General features: G+C 43.6%; 1 protein-coding gene across 2 annotated transcripts in view; it reads right to left on the reverse strand.

Annotated features, from left to right (window-relative positions):
* Positions 1-218: 218 nt before the first annotated feature.
* Positions 219-22,493, reverse strand: part of Kiaa1549 (KIAA1549 ortholog) — a 157,033-nt gene continuing 134,758 nt past the window's right edge. Inside the window, exons 17-20 of one of the 2 annotated variants that reach the window (XM_029558836.1) lie at positions 15,076-15,122; positions 9,420-9,577; positions 3,389-3,534; positions 219-979 (exon numbers count right to left, since the gene is read on the reverse strand). In XM_029558836.1, coding sequence (XP_029414696.1) covers positions 773-979; positions 3,389-3,534; positions 9,420-9,577; positions 15,076-15,122 — 558 coding nt within the window. In that variant the 3' untranslated portion in view covers positions 219-772. Of the gene's footprint in view, positions 1,025-3,388; positions 3,535-9,419; positions 9,578-15,075; positions 15,123-22,493 lie in introns of both variants that reach the window. The other variant, XM_029558835.1, reaches the window with a different exon arrangement.

Below are 22,493 nucleotides of genomic sequence, written 5' to 3' on the forward strand. Positions count from 1 at the left end.
TAAATATTAAGCTCCCCCCCTTCAATTCAGGAGTTCTTCCCCCCCACCCCCAAGATGAAACCTTCACGTTTTTCCATCACAAAAGTGATGGGATTACAGTTGTGTGCCCCCAAGCTGCATTTCCCAGACCGAGAGGTGAAAGGCCCTTGGGACTGTAGCACCAGAAGAAGGGGAAAGAACACAGGCGATGGCTTTGCTGGAATCACCAGGCTCCACAACTATTTGGTTTCTCACTAGTAGCTTTTTTTTTTTTTTTAATTCCCAAACAGTCTTGGTATGCCTTGTTGTTAATATGACTATTAAAATAAGTTCCTATGGAGGAAAAGAAGGAATCAAGCTGTTGCTGAAGTGTCTTCAAATCTCTCCTCAGAAAACAGAGCAGCAAGTGCGTCTCACACATCAGTCCAACTCCCATGGAAACGCGAGCTCCCTTCATCCCTAACCATCTATAGGTTTTAATTTTTGCCTTTAAAAAAGGAGACTAACTTAGCATTTTTGTTAGCTTAGGTTTGTGTTTTGTTTTGTGAAGTACTGCTGGCTTTTGGCCCAAAGTACACACTGAATCCATGTAGTCACCAAATTGTCAACCTGTAAAAGGATCATGAGTTGTCATGTGACTTATGGCATCTTCTAAATTGCAATTTGTTCCCTTCCTTGGACAGCTTGCCCAGAGACGCTTGATCCGACTCTCACAAACACCCACTCAGTTGATTTCCTTTTGGTCTTGCTTCCACGGGAAGCGGATACTTGGCAAACCTGCAAAGGAGGCCAATCAGCTGTGGAAGTTCTGTACTGAGCTCTGTTTCTGGGAGAGCCTCAGGAGCTCCTCACGGATCGCTTTGATGAGGGAGGCAGAGGAATGGCTGGGCTGGAGGTCCTCGGTGGAGCTGGTGGGGTAACCCAGCCCGGGGCCCTGCGGCCCCCTGTGGGCCAGGTTCCCAGGAGGAGCTGAGGGCTCCCTGCCCGAAGTCCTTGGCACCTGAAACAGCGGTGAAGAATATTCTTGATGTCCAAGCATGTGGGTCTGAAAGACATGGCAAACATTTCTGTACTTCCCACGAGAGAACAAGAGGGAAAAGCAAGTTCACACTGGCCCTGGGAATCTGAGATTCTGTCTCCACCCAGCTCCCACATGCTACCTCAACTCTCCAACATGGCCCTTGCCATCCAGGTCCCCATGCAATGGAAGAGGAGTGAGTGTGTGAAGACAGGGGCTGCTCTGGGGCTCCTGGTTCATGGAGAGAATGGACAGGGACCTGGGTAGTCAGAGAAGGGAAAGATGGGGGCTGGGGAGGCACCTCATGAAGTAAGAGGCCAGAGAATGGAGGGGGCAAAGCAGCAGTTCACAAAATCATTTTCTGTCTTTTTTGTTTTGGGGTCAGGGTATCACTATGTAGCTTTGGCTTGCCTTGAACCTGCTGTTCTCCTCCCTCCTCTTTCTGACTGCTGGGATTACAGTTGTGTGCCCCCATACCCAGCTTCATATCCCATCTTATTTATTATCATTTACTTAAAAAATATGTGTACGTGTGTATGTCTAGTTGGGTACATGTACACCATGTGCATGCAGGTGCCCTCAGAGGCCAGAAGAGGGTGCTGGATTCCCTGGAACTGGAGTTACAGGTGGTTGTGAGGTACCAATGTAGGTCCTGGCAACCAAACTCAAGTCCTCTGCAAGAGCAGCATGTACCTTTTAGAGCATTTTTTTTTTTTTTTTTTTTTTTTTTTTTTTTTTTTTTTTTGTCTTTTTGAGACAGGGTCTCCCTGTAGCTCCAGCTGTCCTGGAACTCGCTATGTAGACCAGGCTGGCCTCGAACTCTGCCTCCCGAGTCCTGGGATTAAAGCCACCATGCCCAGCTCTTTTTAGAGACTTTTAAGAAATAGGATATCTTCACTAAAGCAGACACTACTTCTACTGATATTTGCAGAGTTAGATTAATTTGGCATTAGTTTGGTTAAAAGTTATTCTTTTCAGTGACTTTTTAAAAAATATTTTATTTTTATTATTTTTATTTTATGTATATGAGTGTATTGCCTACATGAACGTAAGTGCACCCATGTTGCGCAATGCCCATGGAGGGATCCCCTGGAACTGGAGTTACAGGTAGCTGTTAGCTGCCATGTGGGTGTTAGGAATCAAACCAGGATCCTCTGCAAAAGCAGCCAGTGCTCTTAACCATTGAGACATCTCTCCAGACTCTTTTCAGGGACTTTTTTTCATATAATTTTTTTATAGTACAAAAGCCAAATCCCAGGTCCATGCACTAAATCGGTATACAGGTGGGTACACTAAATTAGTGTTCTAAACGGGAGACAGACATGGCCTCGTAGCCTGACCATTTTTGTATTTCACTTCCCAAAATAGTAATAGAGAAGCAACTCCAAAAGAAGATTAGCAGAGTTGACAGAAAACCCACAATACTTCACAAAACTAAGTCAGGTACAATAAAGACAGCAAAAAGAAAGCACCAATAAACTTTAAGCAAAAATCTCCAATTATAAACCTAGCAAATATCTAGAAAAATCATATTCTGGAGTTAATTTCCTTTCACTAAATAAAACCATCTGACTTTGAGGGAATTTAGTCTGGTTGCTGCAAAGGTACTGAATTGCAATAAAAGTTGGAACAGCAATAAAGATAAAATAGAAACCCATCTTTTGGTTGCATTCTCAAACTCTGTTAGTCTACTCCCCAAGATATAAAATTCTTCTAAAAAAAACCATTTATTTTATTGAGTGTAGTGGCACACACCTTTGATTCCAGCACCTGGGAGGCAGAGGCAGACAGATCTCTGTGAGATCAAGGCCAGCCTGGTCTACATAGCAAGTTCCCGGCCAGTTGGCACTACAAGGAGACCCTGTCTCAAAAATTTTATTTTATTTTGTTATTTGATTGAGCAGCTAATGCTCTTAACCACTGAGCCATCTCTTCAGTCCCATAAAAATTCTTAAGAAAATGAAAAGGCCCTTGTAGGATTAGCTGTGCTGATGCGGAGTGATTAGAAACCCAAGAGAAGAAAATACTCCTTGAAAATGCCTCCGATGAGGTGCTTACTGCAAAAACTTTCCCTAGTGGTGGTCAGAGTAGAAGTGACATCAACAAGCCAGTAAGGACACACCAAGGATAAGATCATGATCACAAAGTAGTAGTCTGCATTTTGTTTATTTTCAGGTTCAAAATAATGACTTGAAGTCTGAAAGCTTGCTCAAGAAAGATCACATCCATTCCAGAAATGGAAGGAGTTTACCGAACTGCAAAAACAATCAAGGCAAAACCAGTAAGGGGTGGAAAGCTGTGCTTAACCCAGGTTGCAAACAGTGATCTCAAAGCAGAAGCAGCTACAGTGATTACCAGTTTTAGCTGGTGGCCCAAGCCCCAGATACTCACGGCTTCTCTTCGCCCTGCTTCGTCCTCCCCATACACAGGCCAGCCTGGCCCCCCATACTGGCCGCATCTGCCAGGAGGAAGTTCCACTGGCTGAGCTCCAATTCTGCTAGCAATTCCCACCTGCGTCAGGTGCTGGATCTGAGAGCCTGAAAGGAATACAGAGCAGTGCGCTGGTCAGCCTCTGGGGGAGCTGCCAGGGAGAACCTTTCAGCTCTGACCACTGGCTCCTTTGAGGACAGGGATAACAGGCATTGTTCAGACACAATGCTGATGTCATACATGTCCAGATATGGTGTTTCCTAAGAAAGCAGGCAGGTGGGTTGCTTTCAATCCCTGTCAACACAAGGTTGAAATGAGGTTCCTAATTTCCTGTCTACATCAGAGGCCTGGGGGTGAAGGGTCACAGAAGGTACATCACCTGTGTCTGCTGTGGTTACAGCAGATCTTACTGATTGAGAAGGAGAAAAATGTTCTGGAACTGTAAAAAATATGAAACCTGGTGTCTTCTTGCTTGTGACTTTGAATTTCTTGAGAACCTGCATATATAATATGCTGTGTTTCTTAAAAAGCAGATGATAACATTATTTAAATTCAGAATGTTAAAGTGCATTATATATTCCTACAACATAGTCACAGCACAAATTACCCCATTCACCAGCTTATAGGCAAGAGGCACTGAGGGCAAAGCCAGTGGCTGTCTGGGGCTAACGCCTCACACCAGACACTGTAGCCTTGCTGTGAACCAAAAGCCAAGTGTTAATGTATTTTCCTCTTGTCAGCTGTCGGTTTATGAAAATATCCCCAACACTGCAAATTAAGGGAAAAAAGGAGCTTTATTTTTGGTGTTGCTAGGGGTTGTACCTGGGGCCTTGTGCCTGTTAGGTTAGCGTGCTACACCAAGCCTAAAACGTGATCTTTTAGCACTGTGAAAAACAGTACTTATTGCCAAACATCCCTAGGATGGCCAAATTTATCTATGCTATGTAGGCTTCAAGGGTTCCTGGAGTAACATGGACTTTCCATCTCGGCTAACAGACTACATTTTAAAAGGAACTCTTAAAGGGTCATACTGGGATATACAGCAATAATTGAAGGTCGGGAAAAGCTGTCCAGGCCTCAGCCAGAGCAATGAGCTCCACCAGGGCCCTTGTCAGTAACTGGGAAGTCATGGCAGTATGAAAATCATTTATTAATATCAGGACTGTTGACTGGACAGACACAGGCTGAGCACATCTTTCAAGGGGTTACAGATGTAGCCCGGGGAGGGATAAAGCATATCTTTTGTGTTAAACCACATAGTGGCTGAAATCATAATTTGGACTTGACTTTGAATCCTGCTTTGATCCCTTAACAATACAGTACAGGTTTCCAGCTGACTCAACTTAGATTCCAGTGAGCCTGGCAGATTCCCAGCCACTGACAAGCCTTGTGTCTTCCAGAGACTGACTCCTGACCCTGCTAGGCATCAGCTCCTCACCTTTCCAGTCACCTTAGAGGGTTACTTCAAGGATCACAAGATAAAAAGCAGGTCAAATATCAAGCATCCAGGCAGCAACTGGAGGACCTTAACTTTGTTGCAGGCTTTCTGTCATCTCTTCATTTTAAATAGTGGCACAATTTATTTACAATTGACTTACTGAGTATCTAAGGAACTACTTGTTTCTCCCTATTTTGAACAATGCTGTGCTAAACATATTGGCCCATGTGTTTTTTTCCTCAATATTCTGAATTTGGGGGAGCAAGGAGATCCTGTATTCCCATAAGTGAAATTACCAAACAGAAGGCTTGTGGGTGCTACTTCTGTATTGACTCAAAAGCTGAATGGCTGGGCATGGTGGCGCATGCCTTTAATCCCAGCAGAGGCAGGTGGATCTCTTTGAGTTCAAGGCCAGCCTGGTCTACATAGCGAGCTCCAGGCCAGCTGGGGCTACAGAGGGACCCGATCTCAAAAAGACCAAAAAAAAAAAAGTTGAATGATTCACTCCACTAAAATGGTTGATTTTCATTGTTATTTCGACTACATTTAGATTTAGAATCATCTAGAAAACAAACCTCTAGACATGTCTATGAGGGCATTTTCATTTCAGAAAGGTTGAACTGGGCAGTTGAGGAAGACTCACACTCAATGTGGGTGACTCCATCTGATCATAAGCTGAGCTCCTGGACTGAACAGAAAGGAAGAAGCAGGGGCTGGGGAGCAGCTCAGCTGCTATGAGCCCTTGCTGCTCAATCATGAAGACTGAAGTTTAGATACCAGCACCCAATCAGACCACTCAAGCACCTGTAACTATAGCACCAAGGGATCTGAAGCCTTCTTCTGGCCTTCACGGGTACTGCACACATGAGTTCATTCATATGCACACACAGACACACATGCACACACACATGCAAATACAATAAAATAAATCTGGGTTTGTTTTATTTTGCTTGTTTTTTGATACAGGGTCTCCCTGTAGGTTTGGCTGGTCTGGAACTCACTATGGAAATCAGGTTTGGCTGGAGATTAGGTTTGGCCTCCATCTTGTAGAGATCTGCCTGCCTCTGCCTCAAGAGTGCTGGGATCAAAGGCATGCCTGGCTCAATCTTTGTTTAATTTAAAAAGAGGAAGCAAGCTGGACATGGTGGCACACGCCTTTAATTCCAGCACTTGGGAGGCAGAGGCAGGAGGATCTCTGTGAGATAGAGCCCAGCTGGTCTACATAGTGAGTTCCAGGCCAGCTAGGGGCTATAAGGAGACCCCATCTCAAAATGATCCCCCCACAAAAAAAGAGGAAGCAAAGGAAGAAGCAGGATCTTCCCCTCCACCCCACCTATGACTACACAGCAGCTGCCTGAAGCTCCTGTGGCCATGCCTTCCCGCCATGATGGACTAACCTCAAACTGTTAGCCAAGATAGACCTTTTCTTCCTTAAGCTGCTTTTGCCAGGTGTTTGTACAGCAATAAGAAAAGCAACTAACAGAATCAGCGAAAGCAACAATACAATGACAAAACTAACACGGCAGCCAGTATTTTGTTGAAAGCACATGACATACCAGGCACTATCTGGGGCAATTTGTGCTTGCTTCTTGTTAAACACTCGGAACAACCCAGGAGTTCACCTCTAGTAACCCCACTGCATAAAGAAACGGGATGCAGATTTAATCATCCCATTCTTGCCAAGATAATTCCATGACTGCACTTTGTGCTTCACTTTTAGTTTACTTTATACTTCTTTAGTCATTTTTAAAACTAGGCCTTTTTCCTAGTTCTTTTATAAGGTAAATACGCACACACCTTTGAGAATTCTTTCTTCCTGTTATTTGTCTATTTGTCTTTGAAGTTTCCCCCCTTGTCAATTTATATGTGTTATCCTCTAAAATAAAAAGCCTTTTGGTCATAATATGTTACAAACTTCCTCTATTTTCTTTTGTTTCTGGTAATTTTTAGAAATAATTTGATGATGTGTTATTGTTTTTGTGTTTATGTGTAGGAATGTATTGCCTGCATGTATGTGAGTGCACCTGTGTCATGCAATGCCACGGAGGTCAGAAGAGGGTGTCAGATTCCCCTGGAACTGGAGTTAAGGACGGTTCGTAGCCAACATGTGGGTGCTGGGAATCGAACTCGGGTCCTCTGCAAGAGCAGTCAGTGCTCTTAACCACTGAGCCAATTCTCCAGCCCAATGTTTTTGTTTTTTCTAAGGCAAGGTCTCATGTAGCCCAGGCTCATCTTGAACTCACTATTCAGTCAAGAATGATCTTGAATTTCTGATCCCCCTATTTTCACCTCCCCTAGTGCTGGGAAGAAAGGCATGTACCACCATGCCCAGTTTATGCAGTACTGAGAACTGAATCCAGGGCCTCATGCATGCCAGGGAAGCACTTTGCCAATGGCACTATATTCCCAGGCCCACATTTGATAATTTTTTTATAGTTAAAAACTAATTCAGCTAGCCAAGCGTGGTGGCGCATGCCTTTAATCCCAGCACTCGGGAGGCAGAGGCAGGCGGCTCTCTGTGAGTTCAAGGCCAGCCTGGTCTACATAGTGAGTTCTAGGCCAGCTGGGGCTACAGGAAGACCCTGTCTCAAAAAGGGCAAAAATAATAATTAAAAAAAAATTTTTTTAAATAAAAAAAATAAAAAGTAATTCTTCTAATGGATTATAACATTTTCCATTACAAATGTTTACACAACTTCACCCTTATTAAAAATTATTAGTTTCATCTTGAAATGTTTGACACAATATAACTTCTTCTCATGGAGATTTTATTTTTATTTTTTATTTATTTATTTTTATTTTATTTGTTTTGAATGTTTTGCCTGCATGTTAAGTGTACCATATATGTGCAATGCCCACAGAGGCCAGAAGAGCATATTGGATACCCTAGAACTACAGTTACAGATGGTTGTTAGTGGCCATGTGGGTGCTAGGAACCAAACCCAGGTCCTCTGTAAGAGCAGCCAGTGGTTTAATAGCTGAGCCATCTCTCCATACCCCTTATCGAAACGTTTTTTAAATTAAAAGCTAATGCGTCTGAATTTTGGTTAGTGTGTACACTCTGCAGCAAGGTCCCAACACACAAGTTAAGAGGAGACATGACGTGTCCCACAAACACAGGACCTGTAAAGGGAGAGAAATCGTGTAGAGTATGACCATCCATTCACTCTTTTGTGGACTAACAGACAATGCAAGATAAAAGAATTTCTTAGAAGAACATTCACATAAAAAATTTCTTCCTTGGGGCTGGAGAGATGGCTCAGCGGTTAAGAGCACTGACTACTCTTGCGGAGGACCCAGGTTTGATTCCTAGCACCCACATGGCGGCTATGAACCAGTGCCAGGGAATCCGAAGCCCTCTTCTGACCTCCGTGGCATTGCATGGCATGGGTGCACTCACATACATGCAGGCAATACACTTATATACATAAAATAATTTAAAAATAATAAACAAAATATTTAAAAAAGAAACCTAAAAAAAAGTCTTCCAATTTTTGAAAATTTGAAAATTGGCCTATACTAGTTTTTGATGACATTATAAAAATGTATATTCTGCAGAAGGAAAATAAAATAATTTAACATGAAATAGTTCCTGTCATTAAAGCTTCAGTCTTCACAAAGGAGGGGGAAGAAATGAACAGGGAGAGTAAACAGTAAATGAGCTTAAGTCATAAAGCGCAGTAAGGCAGGGCTAGAAAGGTGGCTCAGCGGTTAAGAACACTGGTTGCTTTTGCAGAGGACCCGGCTTCAATTCCCAACACCCACACGGCAGCGAACAACCATCTGTAACTCCAGTTCCAGGGGACCCGACGCCCTCCTCTGACCTCTGTGGGCACTGCACAACATGGGTGCATTTACAAACATGCAGGCAATACTCATACACATAAAATAAAATAAAAATGATAAAAAAATTTTTTCAAAAGCACAGTAAGGTGACTTTGAACTTTAGGAATTTTTCAGTGTATTCAAAGCTGTATGAAAAACAAGAAGAGTGTGGGATCTTAAGTTTTAGAAATACAGACTGGCATTCACAAGTAATGCTCTATGGTACCAGATCTTCGTAAGTTGTAGAACTGTGAAACAATGATTTGTTGGTGGAGTACAAGTCTGATGCCTTGGTAAACTGGTGGGGCAGCTCAGACAGCTGCTACAGAGAACCCAGGCACAGCTGTGGCGGGCACTGCTTATCCACATAGGAGCACCATCCCCCACTGGGGGCCTGAAAGGGTCTCTCAGCTATTCCATTAACACTTCTGGAGACAGATCAGGGGTCCTGCTATAAAGTGCAGTTGTAGGGCAGGAGAGGTGGCTCATCAGGTAAAGCCTCTTGCCATGCAAGCCTGAAGACCTGAGTTCTACCTCCAGAACCCAGGCAGAAAACATATCTGTAATCCCAGCACTCCTAGGGCAAGATGGGAGGTGGAGACAGGAGAATCGGCTAGAAGCTAGCAGGCCAGCTAGCCTGGCTTGGCTGCAAGCCCCCTTACCTGCTGAGCCATCTCTCTGGTCCACATTAGTGGTATGCAGAAATACAAGCTCCAACTCCACACCTACCTGTGGTGCTCCCTACAGGGCGAGGCCGGGCTACAGATGGCATCTCCTCAGAGTAGATCCCTCGGGCAGCAAATGGAGCTTCAGCTGATGCCTGTGGCTGTGGAGGCTCAGGTGGTACCATCTCCGAAGACTGTAGCAACCCAGGGGCAAAACTTGGTCTGATGGGAAAGCACAGACATGCATCAAGACCCCCTTTTCCCTGCTCTGGAATTTGATTAGGCTGCCTGCCCCCCACAGGGATGAAGGCCCTTCATAGATGTGCTTTTCAGTTTCTTCTCCTGGAACAAAAGAACTTTCTCCTGTTCCCTAAAGGCAAGAGATTTCCTATTTGCTCAGGGCCCACCACAGCACTAAGCCTGAGGATGGTGACACCAGGAGAGAAGAAGGGCCAGCATTTGACTAAAGCTTATTCTTGGTTGCCCACACTGTACCCCAGGAAGATCCAATCCAGACATGAATTGTTCCCTCTCTCTCTCTCTCCCTCCCCCTCTCTCTTTCTTTCTTTCAGAAAAATTCCACAAAGGATCTCACTTGTCCATCAAGGCTGAACACCAGTCTAAGGAAGTGTTCGAAAACTTTTTAGGTTCTGGAACCCCTTTAAACTTACAAAAAATTATTGAGGATGCCCAAGAACTTTTGTGGGTTATATCCACTGATGTTAATTTTACTAGAAACTAAAACTAAGAACATTTAAAAATATTTACTAAAAAAGTCATTAAAAATATAAACCTAGCTGGGCATGGTGCACAAACCTTTAAGCCTTGGAGGTATAACCTTGGAGGCATAGGCAGATGGATTTGTGTGAGATCAAGGCCAGCCTGATCTACATAGTGAGTTCCAGGCCAGCTGTGGCTACAGGGAGACCTGGTCTCAAAACAAAACAAAACCCCACCAACACATTAGCACAGCAATCTTCAGGAATGTAACTATCTTCTCCAAGTACCTCCAAATGTAGTGTAAAAAGTAACACCTTATTTTTGTTCAAATTTTCTTAATAGAAGACACCTAGAGGCCCATATTTTTTTTTTCATTTTGGTTTTTGGTTTTTTTGGGTTTGGTTTTGGGTTTTTTTTTGTTTGTTTTGTTTGTTTGTTTTTTGTCTTTTTGAGACAGGATCTTCCTATACCCTCAGCTGGCCTTGAACTCACTATGTAGACCAGGTGGGCCTTGATCTCACAGAGATCCACCTGCCTCTGCCTCCCAAGAGCCACCACACCCTGCTTACAATTTTATATTCAGTCAGTTGACATGTGTTACTTTAGGAAGAAAATCTGCCCTCATAGAACCTGTTCTTAGAAAAACAAGGAGGGTCTTGACAGCTTTGCTAGGAAAGATCCAGGTAACCATCCACACATTCTATTTAATACGACTCCAAAAACTCAACATGGAATCTGAAACCTGAATCAGAAAGAAGTTTTCATACCCGGTTCCATCAAAACCCACTACTCTGTCTTGTGCTTTGAATAGATCCTTCATCTATGCATGATTTTATGACACTTGTCACTTGGAAAGTGGAAATTATGAAGGCCATATGGATGGTTTGTTTTGTTTTATAAGACAGGGTCTCACTATGTAGATAGCCCTGGCTGGTCTTGAACTCAGAGAGATCTGTCTGCCTCTGCCTCCCCAGCACTGGGATCAAAGGTTTATGCCACTACAGCTGGCTGAAACCTTTTAGGTTTAACAAAAAGTTTAACCTGGAAATGTACATGACATGACCCCTTTGGGGGGACACAGATGGCTCTGCTGAACACAGCCATTAACTACTCCTTCAAAGGCTTCACAGGACAAGGCTGGTCCCTCTTATTACCATATTCCAATAGTGTTCTGTTGCTCACTTCACCATCTCTCTATAGTCATCTATCACATGATTCATAACAAAGATCAAATCCCTACAGTGTTCCTCAGATATGTCTGTTACTATCTGATAACTGCTTTCTCATAAAATACTTTCATCTGGAGGGTAAACACTACTCTGTGTATCTACTGAGCAGGCTCAGAGCTCACTGACAAAGTACAAATCAGAACAGATCAGCTTATTTCTATTTTTTGTTTGCTAAGAATTCTTCCACAAATGGATGTTGACTTTTGTTAAACGCTTTATCTACTGAAATGACATTTTCCTTCTTTGTCCTCTTTTTTTTTTTTTTTTTGGTTTTTTTGAGACAGGGTTTCCCTTTAGCCCCACCTTTCCTGGAACTCACTATGTAGACCAGGCTGGCCTTGAACTCACAGAGATTCGCCTGCCTCTGCTGGGATTAAAGGCGTGCGCCACCACGCCCGGCACAGATTGGTTTTTAACATGTTAAATTGCCCTGACAAGGCTGGAATTGATCCAAATTGGTTGTAATATAATATCCTTTTATATATATTGCTGGATATGTTTGTGAATATTTGGTTTCAAATTCTTTCTACCTTTGTTCACCCTGAAACTGGCCCTTAATGTTTCCTTTCTTGCAATGTCCTTGCACTTCTAATCTGTGTCCTTGGTGTTGAAGTAATAATACTGGCCACAGAATTAGCTGAGGTGGTTACGCCTCCTTCTATTTTTTTTTTTTTTAATTGGCATTTGTACAACATTGGTACTTTTCCTCCTTCAGGGTTTGGCTGAATTCATTGATGAAGCATCTGTGTGCCTGAAGTTTTCTCCAGTGAACTTTTTTTGGGGGTGGGTGTTGTCTTTTGGAAACAGTCTCCCTGTAGCCACAGCTGGCCTAGAACTCACTATGTAGACCAGGCAGGCCTTGAACTCACAGAGATCTGCCTGCCTCTGCCTCCCAAGTGCTGTGATTAAAGGCATGCACCACCACGCCCAGCCTAAGTGTACTTTTAAAGGTCTATTTGAAGGTTATTGAGCCCAGTGTTCCATATATGTTAATTAGGTCACAGTCACATTGATTAATCATCTGTTCAAATCTTCTATGTTCTTTCTTTGCCTTCACATTTTTTGGGGGGGGAGTTTTTTTTTTTTTTTTGAGACAGGGTCTCCCTGCAGCCCCAGCTGGCCTGGAACTCACTCTGTAGACCAGGCTGGCCTTGAACTCACAGAGATCCACCTGCCTCTGCTTCCCAAGTGCTGGGACTACAGGCATGCGCCACCACGCCCGGCTGCCTTCACATTTTTGATGGGTCTCTTGGAAGTCAGATATTAGTTCATCCAACTTGACAATCTTTGTCTTTTAATTGGAATACTTAGTTATTATCCTGAAGTAGATTTGTTTCCGTGCACCTGACTTCATCTCTAGCATCTTAAATTTGCTTTCTGAACATTCTCACAATACCATGTTCCTACCTTTTAAATTATTTTTAAATTTTTAAATTATTTTGTTTCTCCTTGTTTTTGTATTTAAGCATTCATTTAGGAAATGTGTCTAAAAATTACATCAGAATCTTGAACTTAAAACAGTTTAACATGGGGCTGGAGAGATGGCTCAGTGGTTAAGAGCACTGACTGCTCTTACAGAGGACTAGAGTTCGATTCCCAGCACCCACATAACAGCTACAAACTGTCCTTAACTCCAGTTCCAGGGAAATTCAATGCCCTCTTCTGACCTCTGTGGCATTGCACGACACAGGTGCACTCACATACATGCAGGCAATACACTCATACACATAAAATAAAAAAAAAATAATAATAAAAACAGTTTAGGGCTGGAGAGATGGCTTAGTGGTTAAGAACACTGGCTGTTCTTGCAGAAGACCCGGGTTCAAATCCCAGCACCCACATGGCAGCTAACAACTGTCTGTAACTCCAATTCCGGGGTATCCGACAGCCTCTTCTGTCCCTCAAGGGCTCTGCAGGACACAAGTGCACTTACCTACATGCAGGCAATACACACATACACATAAAAATAATAAATAAAGTATTTAAAACAAACAAAAAAAAAACAGCCGGGTGTGGTAGCACACACCTGTAGTCCCAGCACTTGGGAGGCAAAGGCAGGCGGATCTCTGTGAGTTCAAGGCCAGCCTGGTCTACATAGTGAGTTCTAGGACAGCTGGGGCTACAGGGAGACCCTGTCTCAAAAAGACCAAAAACAAAAAACAAAAAATGGTTTAACATAGTGGGGTGCATGCCTTTAATCCAGCAGAGGCAGAGGCAAGTGAATCTCTGTGAGATCAAGACCAGCCTGGTCAACATAGGAAGTTCTAGGCCAGCTGGAGCTACAGGTAGACAACACTGTCTGAAAACAAATAAACCCACCCCCCCAAACAAAACAAAATAAAAATAAAGTTTAACATAAGCTAGTACTTTTAGATCTCCTCAGACAATAAACCTCAACTTCATTATTAGGCATATTAAGCACAATTATTGTAAACACTTGAGACAGAGTTTCTCACCAAACTGGGCTGGCTGGTGGCCTGAAAGCCCCAATGGTCTGCATGCAGTCACACTTGACTTTTTATATGGTGCTGGGGATTTGAGTTCATGTTCTATATCTATTTATTTTTAAACTTTTTGTTGTAGTTGTTGTTGTTGTTGTTGAGAAAGGGCCCCACTATGCAGCCAGCTGGCCTGGCACTTGCTATGTATACCAAGCTGGTCTCCCACTAACAGAGATCTGCCTACCTCTGCCAATGTGCTGGGATTAAAGGTGTGCGCCACCACTCCAGACTTTTAAAACCTACTTTTTTGCTTCAGTACAATTTTTAATGACATTTTTACATTAATAATTGGTTCATATTTATTTTCTTAAATTTCAGTATCATTATTGATAACCTTAATAATGATCCTTTTTCTAAAGATAGCACCAAAACTTTTGCAGCATATTGCTAGGTTTATAATTTTTATTCCTTATTGTGTAGACTTTAAATATTTTTATACCCCCAACTTCATGTCCCCTATTATTTGTCTTTTATTTAAAGGCCTATTGAAAAATTACATTTTTATTTAATTTTATTTATTAGTTTTATTTTTAATGTGTGATGCCTGCATGTATGTAAGTGCACCTGTGTCATGCAATCCCTGCATAGGACAGAAGAAGGTGTCAGATCTCCTGGAACTGGAGTTAGGGACAGTTATTAGCTGTCGTGCAGGTCCTGGGTTTCCAACTCAGGTCTTCTGCACTGAGCCATCTCTCCAGCCCCAAAAAATTACATTTTAAAAATTTAGTCTAAACCGGGCATGGTGGCACACGCCTTTAATCCCAGCACTTGGGAGGCAGAAGCAAGTGGATCTCTGTGAGTTCAAGGCCAGCCTGGTCTACATAGCGAGTTACAGGACAGCTGGGGCTACAGGGAGACCCTGTCTCAAAAAAAGACCAAAAAAAAATTGTGTGTGTGTCTGTGTGTGTGTGTACACATGTGCCATGGCATGCGTGTGGAGGTCAGAGGACAACTTGCAGGAGTTGGTTCTCTCCTTCCACCATTGGGTCCTGGGGCTCAAACTAAGGCTGTCAGGCTTAGAAGCAAGCACTTTTACAACTGAACTGTCTTGCAGGCCCAGATCCTGATACTTGGACAGCAAACATTCTTACCACTGAGCCATCTCCCCAGCTGCCAATTCCAACTTTTTACCTCCTCTTCTGGTTAGAGCAAGAAAATATGCAACTCAGAGTTCTGTATCTGATCAAAGTAACTAAAAGACAGGAGTTTACAGAATGAAATACTAACCCATATGAGAAAGACATGATACAATTTCTTCCAGAAACCTTACCGTGGCGATGGGCCTGATGGGGGAGTCATTCCATAGCCTTCATATCTCTGCAAGAAATTCCAAAGCACATGAAGATTCACAGGTAAGTAATTAGAAAATAACACCAGAAAACTTACAAATTTAGGCCTACAGGGCCAATTTTCAGGAGAATTATGACGATGATGATGATGGTGATGATGATGATGATGACGACAGGGTCTCATTGTGTAGTCCTGGCTGGCCTGGAACTCACTACATAGACCAGGCTGGTCTCAAACTCACAGAGATTGCCTGCCTCTGCCTCCTGAGTGCTGCAATTAAAAGTGTGTGCCATCACACTCACCAAGAATTATTTTCTTATTAAAACTTAGCATACCAGAGTTGGATAGATGGCTCAGCAGTTAAGAGCACCGGCTGCTGTTGCAGAGGACGTGGGTTCAGTTCCCAGCACCCATGTGGTAGCTAATAACCCTCTGTAACTCCAGTTTCAATGGATGTGACGCCCTCTTCTGGTCTTCTCAAGCACTCACACATGGAGCACTTACACACAGGCAGGCAAAACACTCATACAAGGGGCTGGAGAGATGGCTCAGCAGTTAAGAACACTGGCTGTTCTTGCAGAAGACCTGGGTTTGAATCCCAGCACCCACATGGCATCTAACAACTGTCCATAACTCCGGTTCCAGGGGATCCAACAGCCTCTTCTGTCCTCCATGGGCATTGCACAACACAGGTGCACTTACCTACATGCAGGCAATACACGCATACACATAAAATAAATATAATAAATAAAATTTAAAAACCTCTGCAAGCTCCTTCCCTGCAAACCATAGCTTCTGCCAAGAAAGGAGCCAAAGGAGTCATATTTAGCACAAATACCCCACTTCCACCACAAACCACCAGATGCAGTATGTGCCCTGCAATTCAGATTACACAGACTAAACCATCAAAAGCTGCACCGTGCTGAAGAATGCTGTGAAACGAAAGGGTACAATGAAACTAGAAGGAGGTCCCTTCCGATTTGAACCAGCTGCCAGTTCCAAGGAGCTCTAGCTTGACTTCCTGCCCTTCAGTGCCACACAGAGCCCTGCACATCCCTCACTCAGTTCTAGGTGAACTAATTTGAACTGACCAAGTGCTCTTAGATTAAAATCATCCACATGCTTTAAAGAAACATACATCCAAGAGATCTGCTGCATGCCTTGTGAAATCAAAAAAGCCCGATTCTAACATACACGGGACTCTAATGTTTTCGACTGTCATTTTTTGTGTATGTACATGTATGTGTATGTGTGCATGTATGTGTGGGTGCATGTATACATGCATCCATTTGGAGGCCAGCGGTCAAGGTCGAGTGTCTTCCTCAATTGCTTTCCATCTATTTTTTTATTTTTTAAATTACATTTTTATTGTATGTGTATGTACACACACACACACACACATATCCATATATCCATGTGCCATAGAGGTGTGCCATAGACACACCCATGTACATGTAGAGGTCAGAGGATAATTTTCAGGAGTTGGTTCTCTCCACCATGTGGATCTCAGGTATTGAACTCAGGTTAACAGGCTTGGTGCTTGGTCAGCACCTTTACCCACTGAGCCATCTCCCAGGGGCCCAGTTCTCCCAGGGGCCCAGTTTGTTTGTTTGTTTGTTTGTTTGTTTCTTTCTTTCTTTCTTTCTTTCTTTCTTTTCTTTTCTTTTCTTTTTTAAGCTGTCCCTTAAGTCTGTTTTTCTCCAAAGTCCAGGCTCCACTGTGTTGCTCATGGGTTCCCAAACCAGACTTGTCCCATTGGACAAAAACCTTCCTTTCTGACAGGAAAAGCAGAGACTCTGGTGGGACATGCTCATGACCTACCCTCAGGGTCTCTGAAGGGATCACCAAACATGAAGTGGTGGTGAGAGTCCTTCAGCGTTTAACACTCTGCTCTCACCCCCTAAAGGAAAGGGATTAGAACCTTGCAGAGCTCTCCACTGAGGTGCCGGGATTACTGAAGGGAAGAGAAGGAAAAGCAGCTAGATTCGTTTTCCCAATGACCAAAGGGAGAGCTGAGATAGGGATAAAGATTATTCGTGGCACCTCTGTTGTTTTCAGTAGGTTGGAGTTTGAAATACTCACATGCAAAAGGAATTTTTTAATTTTATTTATTATTTTTATTTTATGTGAATGCGTGTATTGCCTGCATGTAAGTAAGTCATGCAATGCCCAAGGACAGAAGAGGCTGTCAGATCCCCTAGAAATGGAATTACAGACAGCTACTAGCTGCTATGTGGGTGCTGGGATTTGAACCCGGGTCTCCTGCAAGAACAGTGTTCTTAACCACTGAGCCATCTCTCCAGCCCCAAGCAAAAGGGAATTTTTTAGGGCTGGGAACAAGCAGCTCAGTTGGTACCATGCTTGCCTGCCTAGCAAGCATACATCCCTAAATTCCATCCCCAGGACTGTATAAGCCAGATGTGGGCACACTCCTGTCATCTCTACACTCAGGAGGTAGAGGCAGGAGGGTCAGAAGTTCAAGGTCATCCTTGGTTATACAGTAAATTTGAGGTGAGGCCAGCTTGGGACACATGAGACTTTCTCTTCTACATATCAGTATTTCAGGACATCTAAGTGATAAACTAATAACAACAAACAAACAAAAAACCCAAAAGGGGAAAAAAAAAAAGAAAATAGCTGCCCATTTTTCTTGTTTACTACTGGAGGGTAAAGCACTTCTACCTACTGTGATCATAAAGAAGATGCTGTTTTCTGAGAGATGGTATGCTAATAAAGAGCATCATGGGGTTGGAGAGATGGCTCAGTGGTTAAGAACACTGGCTGCTCTTACAGAGGACTCAGGTTCAGTTCCTAGCACCCACTTGGCAGTTAACAACCATCCATCAGTTCCAGGGGATCTGGCACCCTCTTTTGGTCTCCACAAGCATCACACACAAGTGGCTCACTTATAAACATGCAAGCAAAACACTCATATACATATCATATACATAAAGAAAATATTTAAGGGGCTAAAGAGAAGGCTCAGCAGTTAAAAGCACTGGCTGCTCTTGCAGTACACCCAGGTTCGAATCCCAGCTCCCACATGGTGTCTAACAACCATCCTAACTCCAGTTCCAGGGAATCAGACACCCTCTTCTGACCTCTGTGGGCATTGCACTACACAGGTGCACTCACATACATGCAGGCAATACACTCATACACATAAAATAAAAATACTAAATAAAATATTTTAAAACAGCATCACTGATAGGATTTCTGTGATCTGCTGCAGGCATTTACTTTAAATGGATCACTCCTATATAACACCTTGAAGACAAAATTTTAAAGTTTCAATTAGCTTCATCGAAAATCCTGATGGTCAGATGGCTCAGTGGGTAAAGGTGCTTGCTGCCAAGTCTCATGACCTGAGTTCAATCCCTGGGACTCACATTGTGGAAGAAAAAAAACTGACTCCCAGAAGCCGTCCTTTGACCTCCACATGTGTTTTTTGACATAAACATGTATGCACACATATATACAATAAATTAATTTTTAAAAAACTAACAAAAGTCCCATCTTAATACATCCCAACAGCCTTATTCTGTATAAAATACAAACCAAGAAAGCATGAAAGAGCAGTCACAATGGCTGTGGAGTCTGGGGCTAGGCTGAGGTAGAACATCAGGAGTACAGATCTGCTCATGAAAGGTGTGGCTGGAGTACTCATTCCCCAGGTACACAGGGCAGCACTCCAGAGAGCCGTTAACTTGACCCAGGCATGAAAAACAACACTGCTGAGGCCTGACTAACACTTTTACACTGGCAGAAGGCGTGAATGTCATCAGATGGGTGCGAAAAGGCTCACAGGGTAACTGAAGACACTGAAACCCACATTCCTGTGGTTCTGACTGTAGTAGTCCGAAGGAGTAAATAGAGGGGATCAGGTTATCCTTTGTCCTAGTCTGTTCTTCACTGCTGTGACAAAATACTCTGACCACTACCAACTTGGGGAGGAAAGGGTTTATTTAGCTTACATCTCCCAGGTCACAGTTCATCCAGGAGCCCAAGGTAGGAACTCAGTGCAGGAACTTGGAGGCAGGAGCTGGAGTGCAGGCCATGGAGGAATGCTGCTTACTGGCTGGGCCCTCCCACATCACTCATCAAGAAGATGTCCCTCAGACATGGCCATAGGCCAGTCCAATAGAAGCAATCCCCCGATTGAGGCTCCCTCAACCCACATGTGTCAAGTTGACACTAAAGCTATCCAGCACATCCTTGGCAACAAGCAGTCTCTTTACCACTAATTTATCAACATGTTGAAATTTATAGACACAGATATCAGACACACTGTGATTCAACCAATGCTCTTATCAAAGTACAACAGGCCCACATCAAAAGTCCATGATGAGTAAACTAGACCAAAGAATAAACAACAAAAACACTATACACCTGTTGATTATTAACACTAAAGACGTATCAACAGAAAACACACACAGAGCGTAGAATCGTGCTGTACATGGAGAAAAATGATGGCTAAGAGAAAAGCAAGATTCTAGTGGCACCATGTGGCTCCTGATCCCACTGTCAGAACATTCAGAGTCAAAGTCCCATTCAGACAGAAGTTGACTGAGGTGACTGCAGTCCAGGGGTAAGGGAAGGGGAGCAAGGGAAAGTCTAGGAACAGAGAGAAGCAACAACCGAGGCTATTGGTGACCAAGCTCATGTCCGAGTGAAGAATTTTCCCCTTGAGAAACTCAAGTTCAGCCAAGGGGCTCTTGATGGACCTTTCTGTTCATTTCTATTCCTCTGGTCATTCTGAGGGTGCATCTAAGGCATTAAGTCAGTCGGTATTTTAACCTACTGAACACCCAAAAGCTACACTTGATCCATAAGGTCTACTTGACCTGTGCTCAGCCCCAGACCTGCTCTACCCCAACATCCCCATTCCAGCCTTACACCAGGAAGGAAGCAACTGGAAACTGGTGAGACCACTGACGGTGGTGAAAGATGATGGTGGCTTCAACTACAAGAACTCAGCAGATGGATTTGAGAGGAAGCACTCAGCCCCAACATCTGTAAGGGACTCCAGACCTCCTATCCCTTTTCTTGTCAGGGTGAGTCTATTACCTTCATCTATTGGAGCTATCCTGGACCAACTCCACTGTCTGTCTTCCCTCTATCTTCACCTGGGTCTCTGATGCTGGTCAACACAACTAGAGAACTTTAACTCGAAACACTGTAATTTCGTGGTTGTCAATCTCATCCAGGGCCTCCATAGTAAGAAATTATCCTGCATCCCTAATCTCGTCTCTTTCTCCACAACAGGCACATTTCTATCCTCCCTCAAACCTCAGTCTGACATACTTCTTCCCCATTCCCAATAGAAGACTCTCTTCTCTTCTATGAAGACAGAAACCACGAGCTAGGCATTTCTTCAACTTCCTGCCACCCAGCCACAATAAGTCTCACTACGAAGCCCTGGCTGGCCTCAAACTCATAGACACTTGCCTGCCTCTGCCTTCCAAGTGCTGGGAGTAAAGGCACGCATCACCACACCTGGCCCGCACCCTGGCTCTTGCACTGGCAACCACTCTCCAGTCTACAATGTGTTAGTCTTTCTCAAAGTCTTGCCTAGGGATGCTTCTGGCCTGCTGTGACCCTCACTGTCCAGAAGAAGGTGCAGGCTCTATGATTCCCCACTTCCTGCTTTTCCTCCCCTGCCTCAAGCCTCATCACCTTTACTATACTCTGTATACATCAGCTAGAGCTAATTTCAGAAATTAGTGATACATGTGATAATTTTTTGTTTTTATGTGTAGGTGTGTACACCTGTGTGTGTTTATGTGCACCATGTGCACATAAGAGCCCGTGAGACCAGAAGAGGGTGTCAGATTCCCTGGAATTAAGAGTTACAGGTGGTTGTGAGTCATCATTTGGGTGCTGGGAACCAAACCTGGGTCTCTATAAGAGCACTCATAACTGCTGAGCCATCTCTCTAGCCTCCTGTGATGGCTAATTTTAATGCACCAACTTGACTGGGCCATGACTTGGCCAACTTGACTGCCCAGATAGCTGATTAAACACTTTCTGGGCATGTCTGTGAGGGTACTTCAAGGAGAGGTTACTATTGTAAAGGGTGGGCTAAGTTAAGCAGCTGGCCTCCCCCACCCCATCCACAGGGGCTGAACAGAACAAGAAAGCCGAAGCGGGTCAGATTCATGCTAGCTCTGCCTGATGTGTGAGTTGGAACACGGACTTTCTTTGAAGCCTTGGAGTGCCTTCTGCCAGGTTTTAGGATTTAGACTTGGAACTATACCACCAACTTTCCTGGCTCTCTAGCTTGCAAACAGCAAAGCGTGGGACTTCTCAGCCTCCATAATCATATGATCCAGTTCCTCATAATAAACCAATCTCCATTGGTCTCCCTCTACTTCTCTCCTTCCACACATACATCAATGATTCTCCTTCTCTAGAGAACCCTGACTTATCTACATATCATGCACATTTGGGGCAGGAAGTTTTTATATTCCATTATAACCGACATACATTAAACTGCACATATGTAAAGGATACAGTTTTATAAGTTTTGAAAAGTCTGTATCTGCAGACCATCAAGATGAAGAACACAGTACTGGGTGCATGTAGCTCAGTGGTAGAGTGCTTGCTCAACAGGAGCTAGGTCCTGGGTTCAATCCCCAGAAGAGAGAGGGGAAGGGGAGGGAGGGAAAAGGAGGAGGGGAGGGAGGAGAAGGGGGAGGAGGAGTGAGGAGCAAGAGGGAGAGAAAAATGGTAATGACCACATCCATCATCCTCTAAGTTTTCCGGTGCCTCTACAAACCCCCACAGCCAGTCCACATCCTCTCTTCTGACCACTGATGTGTTTTCTCGCTATAGATTTGCTTACACTTTCTAGCATGTATATGGAATCATAGCATGTACTCTTACTTTGGTCTCATTTCTTCTTGGCATAATGATTTGAGATCCAATCTCACTTTGCGTATATGAATATTTCATCCATCTCTACTCTTGAGTAATATGCCATCATCAGACACACCACATTTAGTTACTCACTCACTGATTAGTATTTCAATTGTTTCCAGTTTGGGTCAACTACAAATAAAGTTGCTGCGATGCAAACTTTTCAACAGGAAAGAAATGCTTCCATTTTTTCTGGGTAAGAGCTCGGCAACTGAATGGATGGTTTACATGTTTGGTGCATCATTAAGTTATTAAGAGACTGCAGGGTGGGAAAGTAGCACAGTGCTAGAGTGTGTGCAAGCCTAGCACAGGCAGAGTCCTGTGCTCGATGCCCATCACTGTTTTGTTTTGTTTTTTAAAGATCCATTTAGGATAGGGATGTAGTTCAGTGGCGGAGCACTTGCCTAGTATATGTAAAAGCCTGGGTTTGATCTCTGGCACTGAAAAGAATGAAAGCAATTGCCAAACTGTTTTTTCTTT

Source organism: Nannospalax galili, unplaced genomic scaffold, assembly GCF_000622305.1.
Source record: "Nannospalax galili isolate Female #2095 unplaced genomic scaffold, S.galili_v1.0 scaffold307, whole genome shotgun sequence".
In the NCBI taxonomy this organism is placed as follows: domain Eukaryota; kingdom Metazoa; phylum Chordata; class Mammalia; order Rodentia; family Spalacidae; genus Nannospalax; species Nannospalax galili.